Genomic DNA, 17143 nt, shown 5'->3' on the forward strand with positions numbered 1-17143 from the left:
ATTTTTTTTTATATAAGTTTCAAAGAAATAAAATAGAATAAAGATATATTGAATAAAACAAGTTTATTATTAAATCACCAAGCTTCTATTTGCATGTCATTAAGGGCACCTTCTATTTTACAAGTATACTAATAAGTATACTACAAGGAAAGACATTAATATGTTGACATTCGAGAGCATTGATAAAAAAATCAAAGAAATAATAAACAAACAATAATAGTCATTACTATAGCTACAAATGATACCTACAGTTGTTTATAACCTCCACTTTTGGTTATAAACCAAAACAATTTTCGTAACATTGACTACAATAATTTGCTTTTATACGACAACTTTACTTAATAAACCAACAGTCTGTGTAGACATGTTTATGTTAAATATTTTTAATATGCTTATATTGCTGCATTACTACAAATTATCATAAGCTTACATTACTACACGATTGAATGATTGTACTTTTTTAGTATTAAAGTTTGTTGAAGGATTGATGTATAATGAAACTACAAGAATACCTAAAACCTTTTTTTTTCTCATATATAAATACAAAATAGATTCTTAAACGTTAATAAATACATTATTTGTTATTCTCCTTACAAATTAAACATAAACAAAAAATAATAATAAAATAAAAGAGTCAATAGGGCTTATCTACAATTCGGTGGTGGTCTCGACTGGCGAATGATCGCCATAGGCGAAACCTAAATGCGAGTAGTCTTTCTTTTCTCTGAACATTACGTTGTCATTCGATGGACTTGCGTTCATGTCGTCATCATCATCGGATGACCTAAAACGAACAAAGTTAATTATAGAAACAATGAGTCAACGTTTAAGTGATCTTATACCTTTGATATATGTGATGATCCCTCCTTAAGGAATGAGTATTAGGATTATTGAGCATGTGCTCTCCAACGCTGGAGGCACGGGCTGTCGTTGCATCGTCGCTACTTACAGGACTTTGTTTCCCTGGAAATTAAGAAGATTAATAAGAGAACGTTGATTAAAAGTAATAATTAATTACCGTATTTTTTCAAATTATTTTCTTTGCTTATATAACTAACATTATCCAAGCTGAAAGCGTGGTTCTTATTGCTAAAGTCTAAATGGAGATCGTTGAAATCGTCTGGATCGTCGACGGGTACGCACATCTGGAGCACTTGCGTTTCGTACTCCTTCAGGTTGGGCTCGACGTACACTGAATCGTACCTGGCCGGACTTGCTGGTACCACGTACGACCTCTGCATTTGGTCTTTAAAAGATTTATAGCGAGACCAGGAAACGCAGATGTAAATGATGCCGACGATACCCAAGACAAAAATGATTATGGCAATTATGATCAGGGCGTACGGGAATACCTCCCCGTTGAATGATGCTATGGAGGAGGTTTTAATCTTGTGCACGATCAGAGGTTCGTGGATGTTGAATACTGTGTGTTTAATTTGACCGGACACGTCGAAGGTGATGTTATCCATGGAGGACTTCTCGAAGATCGACCTCTGAACTATCGAGTGGTTCCTCGGTAATATGGTATCAGTTTCAGGATCGATCACGTAAAACCAGATATCCGTCCCGTCCTGATCCACCTCCAAAGTCTCGTTAACGCTAATATACTCTCTAGGCACTAGCTTCTCCACTCCAAAAATCAAACCGGTTTGCTCTTGAATAGTGGTTGCCAGAAGCTCCGTCTTCGAAGCAACAACATCAGGTTTAGCATCACCAATCACCAGTACCATCCGATTCTCTTCGGTGATCAAATTTATAATAAGAGGAGCTTCAACTTCGTGGAAATCCTTAGTGGAATTTGGATTATCCCTAGCTTTCACGATCAATCTGAACGGTTCTCCATTATCCCGTCTCTCGAATGTCCGCTTCGTTTTAACAATCCCAGAAGACGAATCCATGCTGAAATATTCGCTGCTACCGTTTCCACTAATGGAGAACTTGATTTTACCCAGTTTTCCGCTATCTTTATCCTCGGCCTAAAATTACAATGCGCGATTTTATGGTTATTTTCTTATGTTCGTGATAAAAACACTCACTTTGATCTGAAGAACTGTTGTGGCCAGAGGCGCACTCTTCGTGATTGCTGCGTAGTACTTGGATTTAGCCGTCGGCTGGTAAATGAAATACGGCTCGTTGTCATTAACGTCGGCCACGTGAATTGTGACTTCGGTTATACTGAATTCTTTGTTAATGAAGCCCTGAAGCGACATTATTTGCACCTCGATGTTGTAAGTCTCTTCAGTCTCATAATCCACAGTCTGGTTTAGATACAAAGCGCAGTTTCTTTCTTCTGTGACGTTAATTCTAAATTTACCTAAAATAATATACTTAATTAATATAATTGTAAAAGAAAGTATAATTATATATATACCTTCTTCATTTCCTGATATTATTTGGCATTTCAGAGGTATATTCATACCGTGTCGTATGCTATTAACTATAGTCAAAGTTTTGATCAACTTATCAACAGTTGCGTTTTCAAAAACTTGAACGCTGTAAGACGTGTCTGCAAATCGAAGTCCAACTTCTGGAGCTACAGTGGCCACGTGTTGAATGTAAATATCTAAAGTTATTACTGAAGATAGTTGAGGTTCACCCAAATCGTAAGCTCGTACATCCACCTGAAATATTATAAATGTTATATTTATTAATGTTATTAATTTATTTATTTTTTAGTGACTTATATAAAATAGACTAACTAATTACCTGATATTCAGTATCAATTTCTTTCTTCAGGTCATTTGTAACTTTTACCACTCCTAAATCTGGATCTATTTGGAAATACTTCGAAGACTTTCCACGTCCGATTATCTCGTAACGAACCTTTAATAAAATATTTTATTTTAAAAACATGTGCAAATTATTTAAAATATCTGAAATATTTGAGAATTACTACTAATGGATTTAGAAATATTTAATCTCTTAATTTCAGTGAAAAAAAATCAAAAGTACCTTATTTCCTGGAGCTGTACCATCGGAATCTGTCGCCATGAGAGTAGTTACTGAAGTACCAATAGCAACGTCATCATCAAGTGTTATTGGATGTGGAACAAGAGTGAAAACTGGAGGAATATCGTTACGATCCTGGAAATAAAAAAATATGTAAAAATTGTTAAGGTAAATACAAAATATAAATATACCTCAACGTTGATGATAACTTTTGTTGTGCTTCCATTCTCGTTGGACATATTTTCCAATGTACCAATAACTAAAACATGTTGTGTTTCCCTTTCGTAATCTAAACCTCTGATAGTATAAATGGCTCCACTACTTTCATCAATCCTAAATAAATCTGTTGGACCTCGAACTATCACATAATTGATCTTTTTTATAGTATCCGGATCGAAGGCCTAAAAAGAATACGAATTAAATTTGTTACTAATGAAATACTAAGTTTTAGACTGACCATAACGTCGGTAACAAAATAATCGGGTACGTTTTCAGGAACTGAAGCCACATATTCGAGTCTATGGAAAATAGGTACTTCATCCTCGATATCGATAACGGCCACGGATACTGTAGCTGTAGCAATCCTAGGATCCAGAGCCCCATCCTTGGCAGTGACCACAAATTGGTAATTCTAAAAGTACAAATATTTAATAAAGTTTTGTTAAAAAATATTTTTTTATTATTTACCTTCTGCGTTTCGTAATCTAAGGCGCGGCTTGTCAGTATTTCCCCGGTGTCGGAATCGATGTTGAAGGGAAGATTGTTTGGTATAGCATAGGAAACTATGGCGTTGACGCCCTCATCGGCATCCGTGGCTCGGACGAAGCCCACGGAAGTGTTGTTGACGCCTTCTTTCACCGTGAAACTGTACGGATCGCCCACGAACTCAGGATTCTTGTCGTTAATGTCTGTCACCTTGATATTTACAGTCGCCGTGCTCGCCAACTTGCCAGCATCCTCCGCTTTTATAATCTGAAGAAAACGATACTCTAAACATAAGCTCCATAAATCTAAACCATCCGGAGAGCTTACCAAGCGATAGCGCGTCAAGTCCTCGCGATCCAGTTTCCTAATAACGGTAATTATACCAGTCTTAGCGCCGATCGCGAACTGCCGTAAATCGTTTCCAGACATTATTGAATAGGTGACCGGATCATTTTCCGGATCCACAGCCTGCAATTAAAGCAATTCATTGAAATCTGATCTACACGAAGAGTTTGTTTTATTGATGCATTACCACTATCGAAGCCACCGTTGAGTTGATGGTAGCGCCTTCGCTCACTTCGATGTCGTAGACTGTCTGCTCGAAGATAGGACTTTGCGTGTTCGGACCCGGACTTATGGTCACTTCAACTATAGCTTGAGTGTACAAGCCTCCTTTATCCGTAGCTTGAACTGTTAAACTATATTGATCACCGGCATTCAATTTGCCAACAGTCTCCAACAACCCAGTTTTTGGGTTTATAATGAATTTATTATTGCCGTTGTTCGAGACGTGGTAAATGGAATACACGATTTCTGCGTTTTCTCCTTCGTCGTTGTCGGTGGCCTGTATGGTCATAACCTTCCGTTTAACATCACCGGCGGGAATGGAGACCGGGGCTATTATGGGGAGAACCGGAGGATTGTCGTTAACATCGTTCAGATTAACGGATAAAGATTTCGGAGCACTTGCTGCGACACCGGTTTTCTCTCTCGCAACAACCTGAAATCTGAATCTGCCCGGATTCGGAGGATCCCTGTCGATGTTGTTCTCATTGACCACCAAACGGTTACTTTTATCAATGGTAAAATACGGCGTCGTTAATTCATAACTGTATTCTGGCTTCTCATCATCAGGTCCCTAAAAACAAAACTTATTATTTCATTTCACAACTAAATCGTAGTTCAATTATTACGAAATCTTTATCGACAACGCTGATGATTAGAGGATTTCCATCTTTATCCACAACATTGGTTCCTATAGGTGAATTCTCATCCACAAAACCTTCAGTTGAAGTGAGCATTATTTCAGGAGGATGAGCATCAACTGGTTTAACAGTGATACCAAGTTTAGCAGTGGTTGAGCGTTTAGCTTCGGAAATCTCTTGAGCCTGAAAATAATAAGTTAAAAATTGAATTATACTATTACATAGTGTGATAAATAATTATTACTTTCAATATAATATCAAAGCGTTTAGCAGTTGATGTGTCCACGGATTTAATTTGATGCACGGCCCCAGTTTCCGGATCAATGCGGAAGTACTCTGAGTAGGTGTCAGGAGTGCCACTAACGAAGGTGTACCTTATAGGTGCGTTTATAGTATCCATATCAACAGCTTGGATTTTCTCCGGACTTATATTTAAAACACCTTGATTACCTCTACTTGATACCTACAATTGATGGAATTAATATGAGTCACTAGTGAATAAATTGGTTATTTAATTACAGAAGCAGAATATTCCGGATTGATGCAAGCTCCATCCAAAAGCATGCAACCTTTGTAAATGAACGATGGATTCTGATCATCGTCATCTTTAATGTTAACCGTCAGCGTGGTCGTAGCTGACAACCTCTGAGACACGTTCCAAGCCTTATCTGTAGCCAAAACTGTGACATGGTACTTCTGGGTCTTCTCGTAATCCAAAGTCCTGTTAACTGTTACTTGCCCTTGATGTGGTAAATTAATGGCAAAAAAGCCATATCCATCTGCCACATCAGAATTTTCATCCTCTCCTGGTATTATCGAGTATTCAATCAAACCATTCACACCATTATCTTTATCCGTTGCGTGTATATTTTGGAAAATCGTTGTACCAATTGGCGTCAACTGAAATTTATTATATTTTAGAAATACCCAACGATTAAAAACTTGCAATTAAATTACTTCTGATATAGATGTTTCGTATGGAGTATTGACAAACTCCGGGACGTTATCGTTGATGTCGGTCAGTCTTACTATCACAGGAACAGTCCTTCTTTTGTGCGTGGCTTTTATGGTACAAACCAATTGGAAGACAATGTGCGAAAGGCCATCCTCATCTCTATCCAGCGGCGACAACAGCTGCAGTTTTTTGCCATTTAGGAAGAAGATTTGAGGTCCTTTCTGGAACAGTAGTTCCAGGAATATATCCACAAACGGCTCACCGATTATGGGCAGCTCAGGTGGATTCGTTTCTTGACTAATAGCTGCAAAAACAATAATCTACATCTCTTCAAACAAAAACACAAGTTAATAATATACTTACATGAACCCCTGCTCTCCTCGATGTCCAAGATGATATTGGATTGACCGGTTTCCACATCGCATAATCCTGAAAGCAAAGACACTCGCTTTTAGTGACTTTCATTTGTTAGTTGTAATTATGAAGATTATTAGTTCACGGATGGATTCTCCGTGTTGCTATTATCCAAGGAAATGATTACTCTTGCTGTCCGAGTCCTCGATACGTTGAGGAGCGTGAAATTGGTAATAGTAAGCGAGAGAATATGTTTATTTGATGACTTTCGACATTTTGTGCTACCGTAAAATTGAAATTGGTTAGGAGAAATTGAAATTTCAAAATGCAAGCATATTATTTGATTTTTTAAATGCATAGAAAGTAAGCAAACAACAACACAACTAATAAGTATAATTGTACATAGAAAAATTTAAATTAAAAATTATTGTTACTTCTACAATAATGGTGAATAATATTAATATAGAATAGGCAAATTTCCAATATAGTTTATTTCAATATTAATTCCTTGCAAAACAAATGTTAGAAGGTTTCTCTTTTAAATGACCATTGATCATATAGAGCTTCAACCAATTATAATTCGCATACATATTTCTAATATTTACATCATTTATCCTAAGAAATTGTGTCACTTTATGAACATTATTCCATATCTAGTGTTTTTAAAGATTTAACAGGTGACCTTGTTTAACTATAGTAAGTATAAAAGCTTAATTGGAATAAATCTTACAAAATTCAAAAATATTAATTATAAAAAATCTAATTACATTAAAATCATTGACATCTCCTAAACTAGAAACTTTTAACCCAATTGATCTAAATGAAACAGTTTTAATAATACAATTTCAAGTTCAACAAATTATGCATTTTCTCTTCAAAGAATAATGCATAAATTACTAAATAAGGTATATTTATGTTGATTTTTACGCTTGCTTTCAAATGTCTAATTATACAAGTATGTTAAGAAATCATTCGAGCGAATTCCGTTACATCTGTATACATTTTCCAACATATATTCGTTTTCTACGTCAAACACAACTTTCAATATTAAAAAATATATTTTATCAATAATTGCATCGCTTTTCTTAATTTTTAGATACAACCTATATGTTAACAATTGTCTAAATTAACACCTGTTTCTGTGACCCCAGATGTTTACTTTCTTCAGAAGGTAAGATATATTCATTTTTATTATTAAAAATTGCAGTAGAAAACATTAATTTAGAACGTAATTATTTGTCTGCTTAGTATGAAGAGAAAAAAGTTATTTATTACTTTTGTTAAGAGTAAATATAACTTATATGTATGTATGAAAAAAATCTTATAATATAATATAACAGTTATCAATAGTATTACAGGAAGTTTAAAAAGTAGGATAAACATATTTACTTTGCAATTTAAATGTGTAAGTTTGGAACTCGAAACTCAATGACTGAAATATTTTAAATCTATGATTTCTCTATTTTGATTACACTTAATATTACCAAAATTATACATTTTAAATAATTTTTTTCTAATTTGCTTATTGTAAATGATCAAATAAGTTTATTAATATTGACAAATATTATTATAGCAAAAAATATTAATTAAACAAGTAATTAATGACAATCATGTAATTACTTTTCCTAATAAAGATTGTAATTAATTTAATTTTGTAAATGCAGCGAAATTTTTTAATAATGTAAAAAAAACGCTTATTTATTGCTCATCTCTTCGAAGTAGTCCACGAGACTGCAGGTCAACTCTTTTTTTCTCTTGTGAAAAGGAGGCCAAAAGTGCTTGGTTTTCCTCCAGGCGTTATTCTTAAAACCAAAAGACTCATTCATGAAACGTAACTTCGAACAACAGAAAAATGAGTAATAATAATTCTACCTCGATACTTAACACACACTATATAAATCTACAAATATAAACTCAATATTTATTTAATGTTTATACAACAACAAAAACTATTGAGATATATTGTTTCTTTTATTTAGAATATTGATATAAAATATTTATTTATATCATTTTTAGTTTTTTTTTGCATTTAAAAAAGTATACTTTTGAAAAGTGATCGTTATTAATAAACCTTAAAAAATAATATATAATAACAAAATTTATTAAAAAATATACAGATATTTATTATAATATTTCAAAATAAGAGTAGAAAGACCAATAATTTTATGTAAATATGTTTTGTTTATTGTTTCATTATGTATCTGATCTTCAAAGCATAAATATGTAATTATTATTTTTTTAATTTATTGAGTAAATTATCAGTACGTTGTGATAAATCGAGTAAGCCAATAATAGTAATAATAACAAAGAAGCTTATTATCAGATGGCGCCTGGACTTGCTCTTAGCCTCATGATTAATTACTGTATCTATCTGAATAAGGAAACAATACGAATCGAAACGATAAATCTTTCGCATAATTTTTGCGCTTCATTGAATGAGGTTAATACGAAGCCAAGGGAAAATGCTAAAAAAAAGATGTATCATTCATCTTAAGCTTCCTAGACAATTGCGGAAGACGATAGTACGATAAAATGTAATGTTATTGCCGTGCGAAAGCCTTGAATGGTTTTAAGGTGCTGTTGCATGATTTATTTGAAACGATTGTTCATGTAGAGCAGTTCTCTTCAGGCTGATACGTATATCTGACTTCAAAAATCAAGTCTTCTTGTTGTGTATTTCTGCCTTGTTAAAAATAATGAAGTTGAAGATTTTTATAAAAACAACATATAATAAAGTAAGATCTTTTAAATCTAAGAAAATATTAGAAATTAATGATAAATATATAAGTTATAATTAAAATTTAGTACTCACTTAAAATATATATTTTTAAGGTAAGTTCGATTTTACTAACGTGTTTATAGTTATTTACGACCTTATGTCCGTTTGACGTACACACATCTGCACTAACGTACAAATATCCGCACAAAAGTAGAAATATCCGTACGAACGTACAATGATGTCAACCATATTTAGTTTTTATTTTATCAGATCGAGACGTTAACTATCTATTTTTTTTTAATTGATCAAGAAATAAAAAATAACATAATAATGCAAGCTATTATTAAAAAATATCACGATCTGAATGAAATAAAAATCTGTGTGTAGATATAAGAATATAATGCCATGATTTCAATGCAAAATGTACATTCCTATAGACATCGACTATGTTCGTGCGAACAAAAAGACAAGTATGTTACAAAAATAACAAATACACACATTTGTTAACATTTTTGACCTATGAACGTATGTATACGCTTTATGTACGTTAACTGAGATTATAACCTATAGTAAAAAGATACAAATTTCATTTTTTTAATAGAATTTGAATAAAATATAAAATAGAAGAAAAAAAATATTTTTTTTTTATAATTTTGTTATATCTTATAGCTAAAATATATCGGGGTGTAAACTACGGTTTAAATCTAATTTTATTATTATATAAATCGTAAATATATTTATGTGCAGCTTGCGACGGTCGTGCATATAATATTATGCCGGCTTTTATACGCTATACAATCAAGTTTACTGCTTTTTGTTCGTACTCTCTTTTTTTATTTCATTGCATTTTATTTTATTTTTGCATTTGCTTGCGTTTTCTTTTATTTCGGTTTTGTTTCAGAATAATAAAGGAGAAACAAAGGATTGAATGGTTAATGTGGGGTCCATGCGGCCATTTATCATTGGCTCGGTTGACATGCAACGCAACGCAACCTAACTGGGAAAACATAGATAAAAGTGAGACATACTTAAATAAAATAATAAAGTTTATATATAATATATATATAGTATATACATAAGCATGTTTGAATAAAAGTTGGTTACCTCTGCTACATGAACATCATGAGTCAGAGAGTGGTAGTTGGCTTGGAGCGTTGGCGTAATAAAGTAATAAAGAATATGCAGCATACACAAATGCATACATAGAGAAATGCGATAATGATGCGATACAGAGTCGCATATTTTCATCGTCGGGGCAAATTGCCAATTAAAACTTTTACTCGCTTTTCTAACTGATAATGCAACATTTTTACATTATTTGCGCACGTGCATTACTTGATAATTTCAAGTAGAAATGTTTTTTTAGTTCAAAAAGTAACATGTTATCATTGACAGAATGACATCAGTCATTATTTCGACGCAGAACTATTTTGAAATAATTATTTACAATTTTTTTCAGATTTGTCCAATTTTTTTTAAGAATTGTATTAATAGTCATAAGGTTAATTTAAATAATTTTAATATCTTAAATAGAGATTTAGTCGAACAATTCGGTATTCGAACAACGGAAGCTGTAAATTTAAAATTTCATTACTTTTTGGTTTTCGAACAATAGCAACAACCTTTAGGAATGAAATTTGTTCGATGTTCAAAAACTTGGTTTTGAAATAAACAACCTGTAATTTTTAAATTTAGGAAAAATGTTCTACAACAGAAACTTCAGTTATGACTAAATAAGCTACATTTCTTTTTAGTTTTCGGTTTTCGAACATTTTTTTATTCATTTTTTATTTCGAACAATTCCATATTCGAACACTTTTGTTCGACAACCGAAACCTTAAACTATTTTTTTTTAATTTTTGGTTTTCAAACAATTCCATGTTAAACAACCTTTAGGAACTGAAATCAGTAAATTTATTTTTTTTTAACTTTTACTCGGTTTTCTAACAATTCGATATTGGAATGAAAAAACTTCTACAACTGAAACCTCGGTTTGTGAACAAAACAATCTTTACAATTTCTTTATTTTTTTTCTATTGCGTTTCATATGTATATTGTTCTTACATTACAAACTAAAATCATAGTTCTCATAATTAACATTGATGGATGAAGAATCTTAAATGTCAACACAATGCGGCATTGCTCAAATCCAATCATGCACACGTTCATGCAAATGCAAATAACGACTTTTGCGCTAATACACGTAATACATTACAGATACATACGAAGGTTTTTACATCATCGTTTAGCATAATTCGCAAAGCCATTGATATATAGTTGGCACTAAGTCCGTATTTACGAATGTAAATGTATCCCATCTCAAAGTACAGCTGCACCAATGATTTCATAACCATAAAAGTAAATAATCATTTTATTTATATTTTATCGTGATGTCAAGATGCATAATTTGAATAATATAAATCTTATAAATTCATATATTTCTTAACATTTTCTATATAAATCAAATCATTTTAAATCTATGTATTACGTTTCTTATTGTATATTAATGATATTATTCAGGACAGATTAAAATTTTGCAAAAGGTAAAATTATATTATATTTAGAAAGAAGTTTACATATTTCTGTATGTTCCTGCGGATAATTGTACGTTGGTGCGGATTGTTCAATTTAATATCCCGGATTATTTGAAACCGGACTAATCGAGTACTTTGAAGCCGCACACAAAAAGATTACTGTATAAATGTAAGAACATTATTTTTTTTATAAAAAAATAATTTTATGTACTAATTTTTTAGAATTTAAAATTTAGTTTATTTTCAAATCTTCAAACCGAACTATTCTGAATACTAATCGAAGCAGGGCTATACGAGGTATTGTTGTAATACTTAAATCAATGTATTAAATTGTTAATTCTTGGAGATTGCTTCAGTTTTTCTTCAATTTACTAAATATTAAAATATTTAAATTTCTTTAAATGTATAATGATTAAAGTTTTGATTGATTTTAAATCACTGTGGTAAAATGTTGTTTCTTCTTGATTTTCTACAAGTTTTATAAGTATTTTTCAAACGATTCCATATTGAATTCTCATTGAAATGTGTCATGTAAAATATAAACATATATATGAAATAGATAATAGTTCAATAAATATATGATAGCATAATAAATTATTATCAATAATCCCCTTACCTTGAATACAGTTTGAATATGTAAACATTATTGAATGAAAAAGAACTGAAATATGAAGGTTGTTAACCTCACCCATTTATCAAATTGATATTTCCTTTTTAGCAAGAGACTTTATTACTATACTTTTACTATTCGGTTTGCTTGGAAATTTACGATCTTATTTACAACCTATCATTCGACTGAAGATATTTTCCTTTCGAATGGAACCATAATTCAAAATACTACCATTCTCCGCAGATCGATCAAATTCATACGTTCAGCATCCTTTTACGCACGAATCCTTTCACTATTAAATTTCATAGCAATTTTAAAATCTGCGACCTTCAACGAAATTCACTATATACTATGGTCATAAATTCTTTGTTCGAAGGTCAGAACAAATTTTAGCATCAAGCTACATTCAAGTTACATTATTCTGTTGGTTTATTGGATATATTTTTAAAGTATTTAAAATGTTTAATTGTTAAATAAATAATTATTTTATTACCGTAGTATCTCGAGGATATTAAGTATAATTAGTATTCGTTAAAGCGCGCAAAAAAATGGAAAATGTGTATAACTTTGTTCAAAAGTTAGAACAAATTTAGCTTCAATTTGGTTTAGTTCACCAACCTACTAACTAAGCAATCAAAAGTATTCTGTTGATTTAGAGAAGATTAAGATTTATATCATCGTTATAATAAACATTCTTATTAATAAGTATTTAATTAGTCTGAAACAATCTGAAGTGCGCATTATATTCGATATTTTTGAACATAACCATTATCAAAAGTATAATAACTGGTTTATGTAAAATCTCGAATATAATACGCACAAAAATTGAAAGTGCGCATATACTCTTGAGTATAATACGAAGAAATTGCAAAAAAATAATGGATGGCAATATTAAGAAGATTTTTGTTAATATATAGTTCAAGTTTAGTTTTATGCAATTTAAAATAAAAGTTGATATGTATAACTATACAAAATTAAGCATGCGTATTATATTCAAGTTTGAATTATATTCGAGATTTTACCAAAAAAGTTCTATAACATTTGTAAATTCTCGAAGATAATACGCATAGTCTGTTATAATCTCAAAAATTGAAAAATGTGGATGCGTATTATACTCGAGTATACCGATATTTTCAATACTGAAAAAGTGATTTTTGTTAACTTTTAGTTGAAGTTTAGTTTTATGCAATTTAAATTACAAATTTACCATAAAAGTTCTATAACTTTTGTAAAATCTCTAATATAATACGCATATAGTCTGTTGATTGAAGTCCATCAAAATCTAAGTGCGCATTATAGTTGAGTACTAATCTCGAGTATAATACTCAAAAATTGCAAAAATGTGGATGCACATTATACTCGAGTGTACCAATATTGGCAATACTGAAAAAGGGATTTTTGTTAACTTGTAGTTGAAGTTTAGTTTTATGCAATTTAAATTACAAAGTGATGTGTATAACGATGCAAATTTTTATTAGAGGTTTTTGCGCAAAATTAAGCATGCGTATTATAAACAAGTTTGCATTATATTTGAGATTTTATCATAAAAGTTCTATAACTTTTGTAAAATCTCTAATATAATAAGCATATATATGAGTATTATACGAGTATAATACTCAAAAATTGCAAAAATGTGGATGCGCATTATACTTGAGTGTACCGATATTGGCAATACTGAAAAAGGAATTTTTGTTAACTTCTAGTTGAAGTTTAGTTTTATGCAATTTAAATTACAAAGTGATGTGTATAACCATGCAAATTTTTATTAAAAGTTTTAGCGCAAAATTAAGCATGCGTATTATACACAAGTTTGCATTATATTTGAGATTTTACCATAAACGTTCTATAAATTTTGTAAAATCTCGAATATAATACTATATGCGTATATATACTGTTGATTGAAGTCCATAAAAATGGAAGTGCGTATTATAGTTGAGTACTAATCTCGAGTAAATAGTCAAAAATTACAAAAATATGGATGCGTATTATACTCGAGTGTACCGATATTTGCAATTTTGAAAAAGAGATTTTTGTAAACATTTAGTTGAAGTATATTTTTTTTTCGTTTTTATTAAGTGTTGTTTACTTAATACTTTATACCAGGGGTGGTCAACTTTTGTGTACAAAAGATCTAACTTTTATCTTAAAAATGAATCGCAATCGACTTGTCTTAGGCATAGTCTAAGTGGGTAGATTTGTGAAATACATACAATAACATAATGATTTAGTATAGACTTCGTGAGCGACCAAAATTGGCTTTGCTATCGACCGGCCGCCCCTGATTTATACAATTAAAATAAAAGATTATATATTTGTATTACATGCAAAATTTTATTTTTTTACAGAAAGTTTCATTCATGCGTATTATACACGAGTGCGCAATATATTTGATATAATATAACCATAGCTTTTCTCGAACGTAATCATTTAACTTAACTAAACGAAAATCTGTATATTTTTTTCAACAACCTTCTCTTCTATGTTTTTGTAAAGGTTATTGAGAGATTTGCAGGTTTAGGGTGTGCGATGGTATAAAATGAGTGGAATAGGTTAAACGGTGATCGACTTTTGTTACGTGTTTATATTGGGAGGAAAAGAAACTGCATTCGCTCTTCGAGGCCGTTACTTTCACATTATTAACCACTTCATCATTTGCTACACATATTTACATTGATCAAAAGTTGAATACACCATTAAAATCATCATCATGATCAATAGCGGAGAAATCAAAGTCTCAAGAATCTAAGTTTTTGTTCATCTTGCGTACGTACACGCAGATGGGATGCACGATCTCAAATTTCTATGGGCATCTAAATATCCGTCCTCAATGGAACGAAACACACGCAGAAAATGCTTTGTTACGCTTCATTGGATCGGTATTCAGATATTCTTTGAACTTGCAGACTATTGAACTATTCCGATCTCTCCTCTATTTCTGAACTTTATTAAATTATTTAACAACAAAAATCACTTTCATTTACTAATGTAAATCAAGTTAACTAAAAGTATTGGTATTTTTTTATATTTATTAAAAGCTGATTAAATTAAGGAATCCGAAGGTTGCTCCATGCATTTCAAACGTATATATAAAAAACCGCTGACACACATTCGTTCGAATTCATTTCATTGTCGGTATGAAATGTTGAGAATCCGGCGGAGTTCTTCGGACAGAGAGGAGTTAAAAAAGGAGCAGGATTTTAAAGTCGCGTGAGTAAATAAATAGCGATTATATAACGGCTGGAAACATACCGATTGCTCGTTGTAATCCCGGTAAATATACACGTGAAGTCATCTCCGTCCGCTGGAGATTTTAATCGGTTGATATTTAATATGGAAATGGTATTTAAAGAACAATTTTTATGTACATTATAAAATCTTAGTTTATCTTCTTTATTACCAATTTTTTTTAAGAATAATTTTATTGCATTTGTAAATTATTATATCTTTGAGATTTACAACAAAAAATACAACCTGTACAAACAAATTAGTTAAAAGCCATAATATTTATTTTCAAATAATTTATTAAATCAATTATGATCTTTCCTTTTTGTTACTTAACATCAACATTTTATTAATATTATTTTCATAAATTTTATAAATATTAATGTTATAAAAAGTTGAAAAAATTAGTCCGGACTAATCGAAGAACTAACTACATACTAAAATAAACCGCATAAAAAGAGATTATATAAAGAGAAAACTGATAATTTAAGTATAAATAAAAATTGTTCATTGTTTGTCAATTGATTAGTTCATTTCGAAGATTTCAAACCGGACTATAGTGAAACCGCACTGAAGCGAGGACTATGCGAGGTATACATGTATTTTATTTTTATGACTATTTACATCTATATACTTTTACATAATAGTAATTTAGTATTTAAAATTGTAAATTTGTAATAAAAATATGAAATAAATGAGTGAAATAAATAACTGAAGAGAACTTTGTTGAGAATACAGAATAAGTATACCAAACTAGGAGTGTAGTTTAGATCCGGATTATTTTGTAACCATAATTTATGATAATAACTCATTGCATTATTAACAGTGTTGTTGTACGACGTTGGTTGGTTGGTTCTTTATATTAAACACATATCCATATGGATATGTTGGCCGTTCATTATTCATAATTCACGAAGGTAGTGATTTCAGACTCGGATGAGGGTGCAACTGGCTCGTACACGACCGAGACGCATTATTCAAAAAGCAAAATGTAAACATATTCTGGATATAATTTATAGTTTGAAATTCCATAAACATTAATCAAATACAAAGTAAACCGTTAAAATTTTGTAAAGAAATGAATAAAATACGTTTTTTTAATAAACAGTAGATGACGTCCATACTGATATTTAACAGGTAATGTCATTACTTCGTTAAGCGCATCTTTGTTTTAGAAAGCGTGAATGGAAACATGCATGAAATACTAATTTGAATAAACATTAGATGACGTTCATACTAACATTTGACAGTTTATGTTAGTTAAGCTTAAGGATTGAAACAGATTCAGATAGCAAAGTTTAATTTTGAAAATTAAAATTATATAGTCATACCTCTATTAACAAAATTACTTTGTTAATCGAAACTTTGTTTTCAGAGGTGAGAATGTAAAAATGCATGAAATACTTATTGTAATAAACATTAAATGACGTTCATACTGACATTTGAAAGTTTACGTTAGTTTAGCTTACGGATTGAGACAGAAATTGATACCAAAGTTTATTTCAGAACATTAAAATTAAATAGTCATATCTCGTTTACCGAATAATATGCGTTTCACAAAATTACTTCGTTAAGCAAATCTTTATGTTCAGAGGCGAAAATGTAAAAATACATGTATAACCAATGTAAACTGTAATGTCAGATGAACGTTATTAATGTTTATTAAAATAAGTATTACATGATTTTTACATTTTCGCCTCTGAAAACAAAGATTCGCTTAACGAAGTAATTTTGTCAAACGCATATTATTCGTTAAACGAGGTGTTACTATTTAATTTTAAGGTTCTGAAATAAACTTTGGTATCAGCATCTGTTTCAATCCTTAAGCTTAACAAACGTAAACTGTCAATGTCAGCATGAACGTCATCTAATGTTTATTAAAATAAGTAT

The 17143-nt window shown here is 30.9% G+C and overlaps 1 protein-coding gene across 1 annotated transcript; it reads right to left on the reverse strand.

The window, feature by feature from the left end:
* Positions 1–592: 592 nt before the first annotated feature.
* On the reverse strand, positions 593–6262 carry LOC108562966 (protocadherin-15; the record flags this gene model as incomplete). The annotated part of the gene is made up of 17 exons (XM_017921479.1): positions 593–784; positions 843–963; positions 1019–1976; positions 2037–2314; positions 2372–2621; positions 2707–2823; positions 2953–3084; positions 3141–3350; positions 3407–3580; positions 3637–3921; positions 3982–4122; positions 4187–4792; positions 4848–5042; positions 5104–5322; positions 5379–5759; positions 5817–6118; positions 6178–6262. Coding segments are annotated over 17 exons (4590 nt in total), but the record flags the coding sequence as incomplete, so codon positions are not given.
* Between the last annotated feature and the right edge of the window lie 10881 nt (positions 6263–17143).

This window comes from Nicrophorus vespilloides, unplaced genomic scaffold (genome assembly GCF_001412225.1).
Source record: "Nicrophorus vespilloides isolate i.1.1-1 unplaced genomic scaffold, Nicve_v1.0, whole genome shotgun sequence".
Lineage (NCBI taxonomy): Eukaryota > Metazoa > Arthropoda > Insecta > Coleoptera > Silphidae > Nicrophorus > Nicrophorus vespilloides.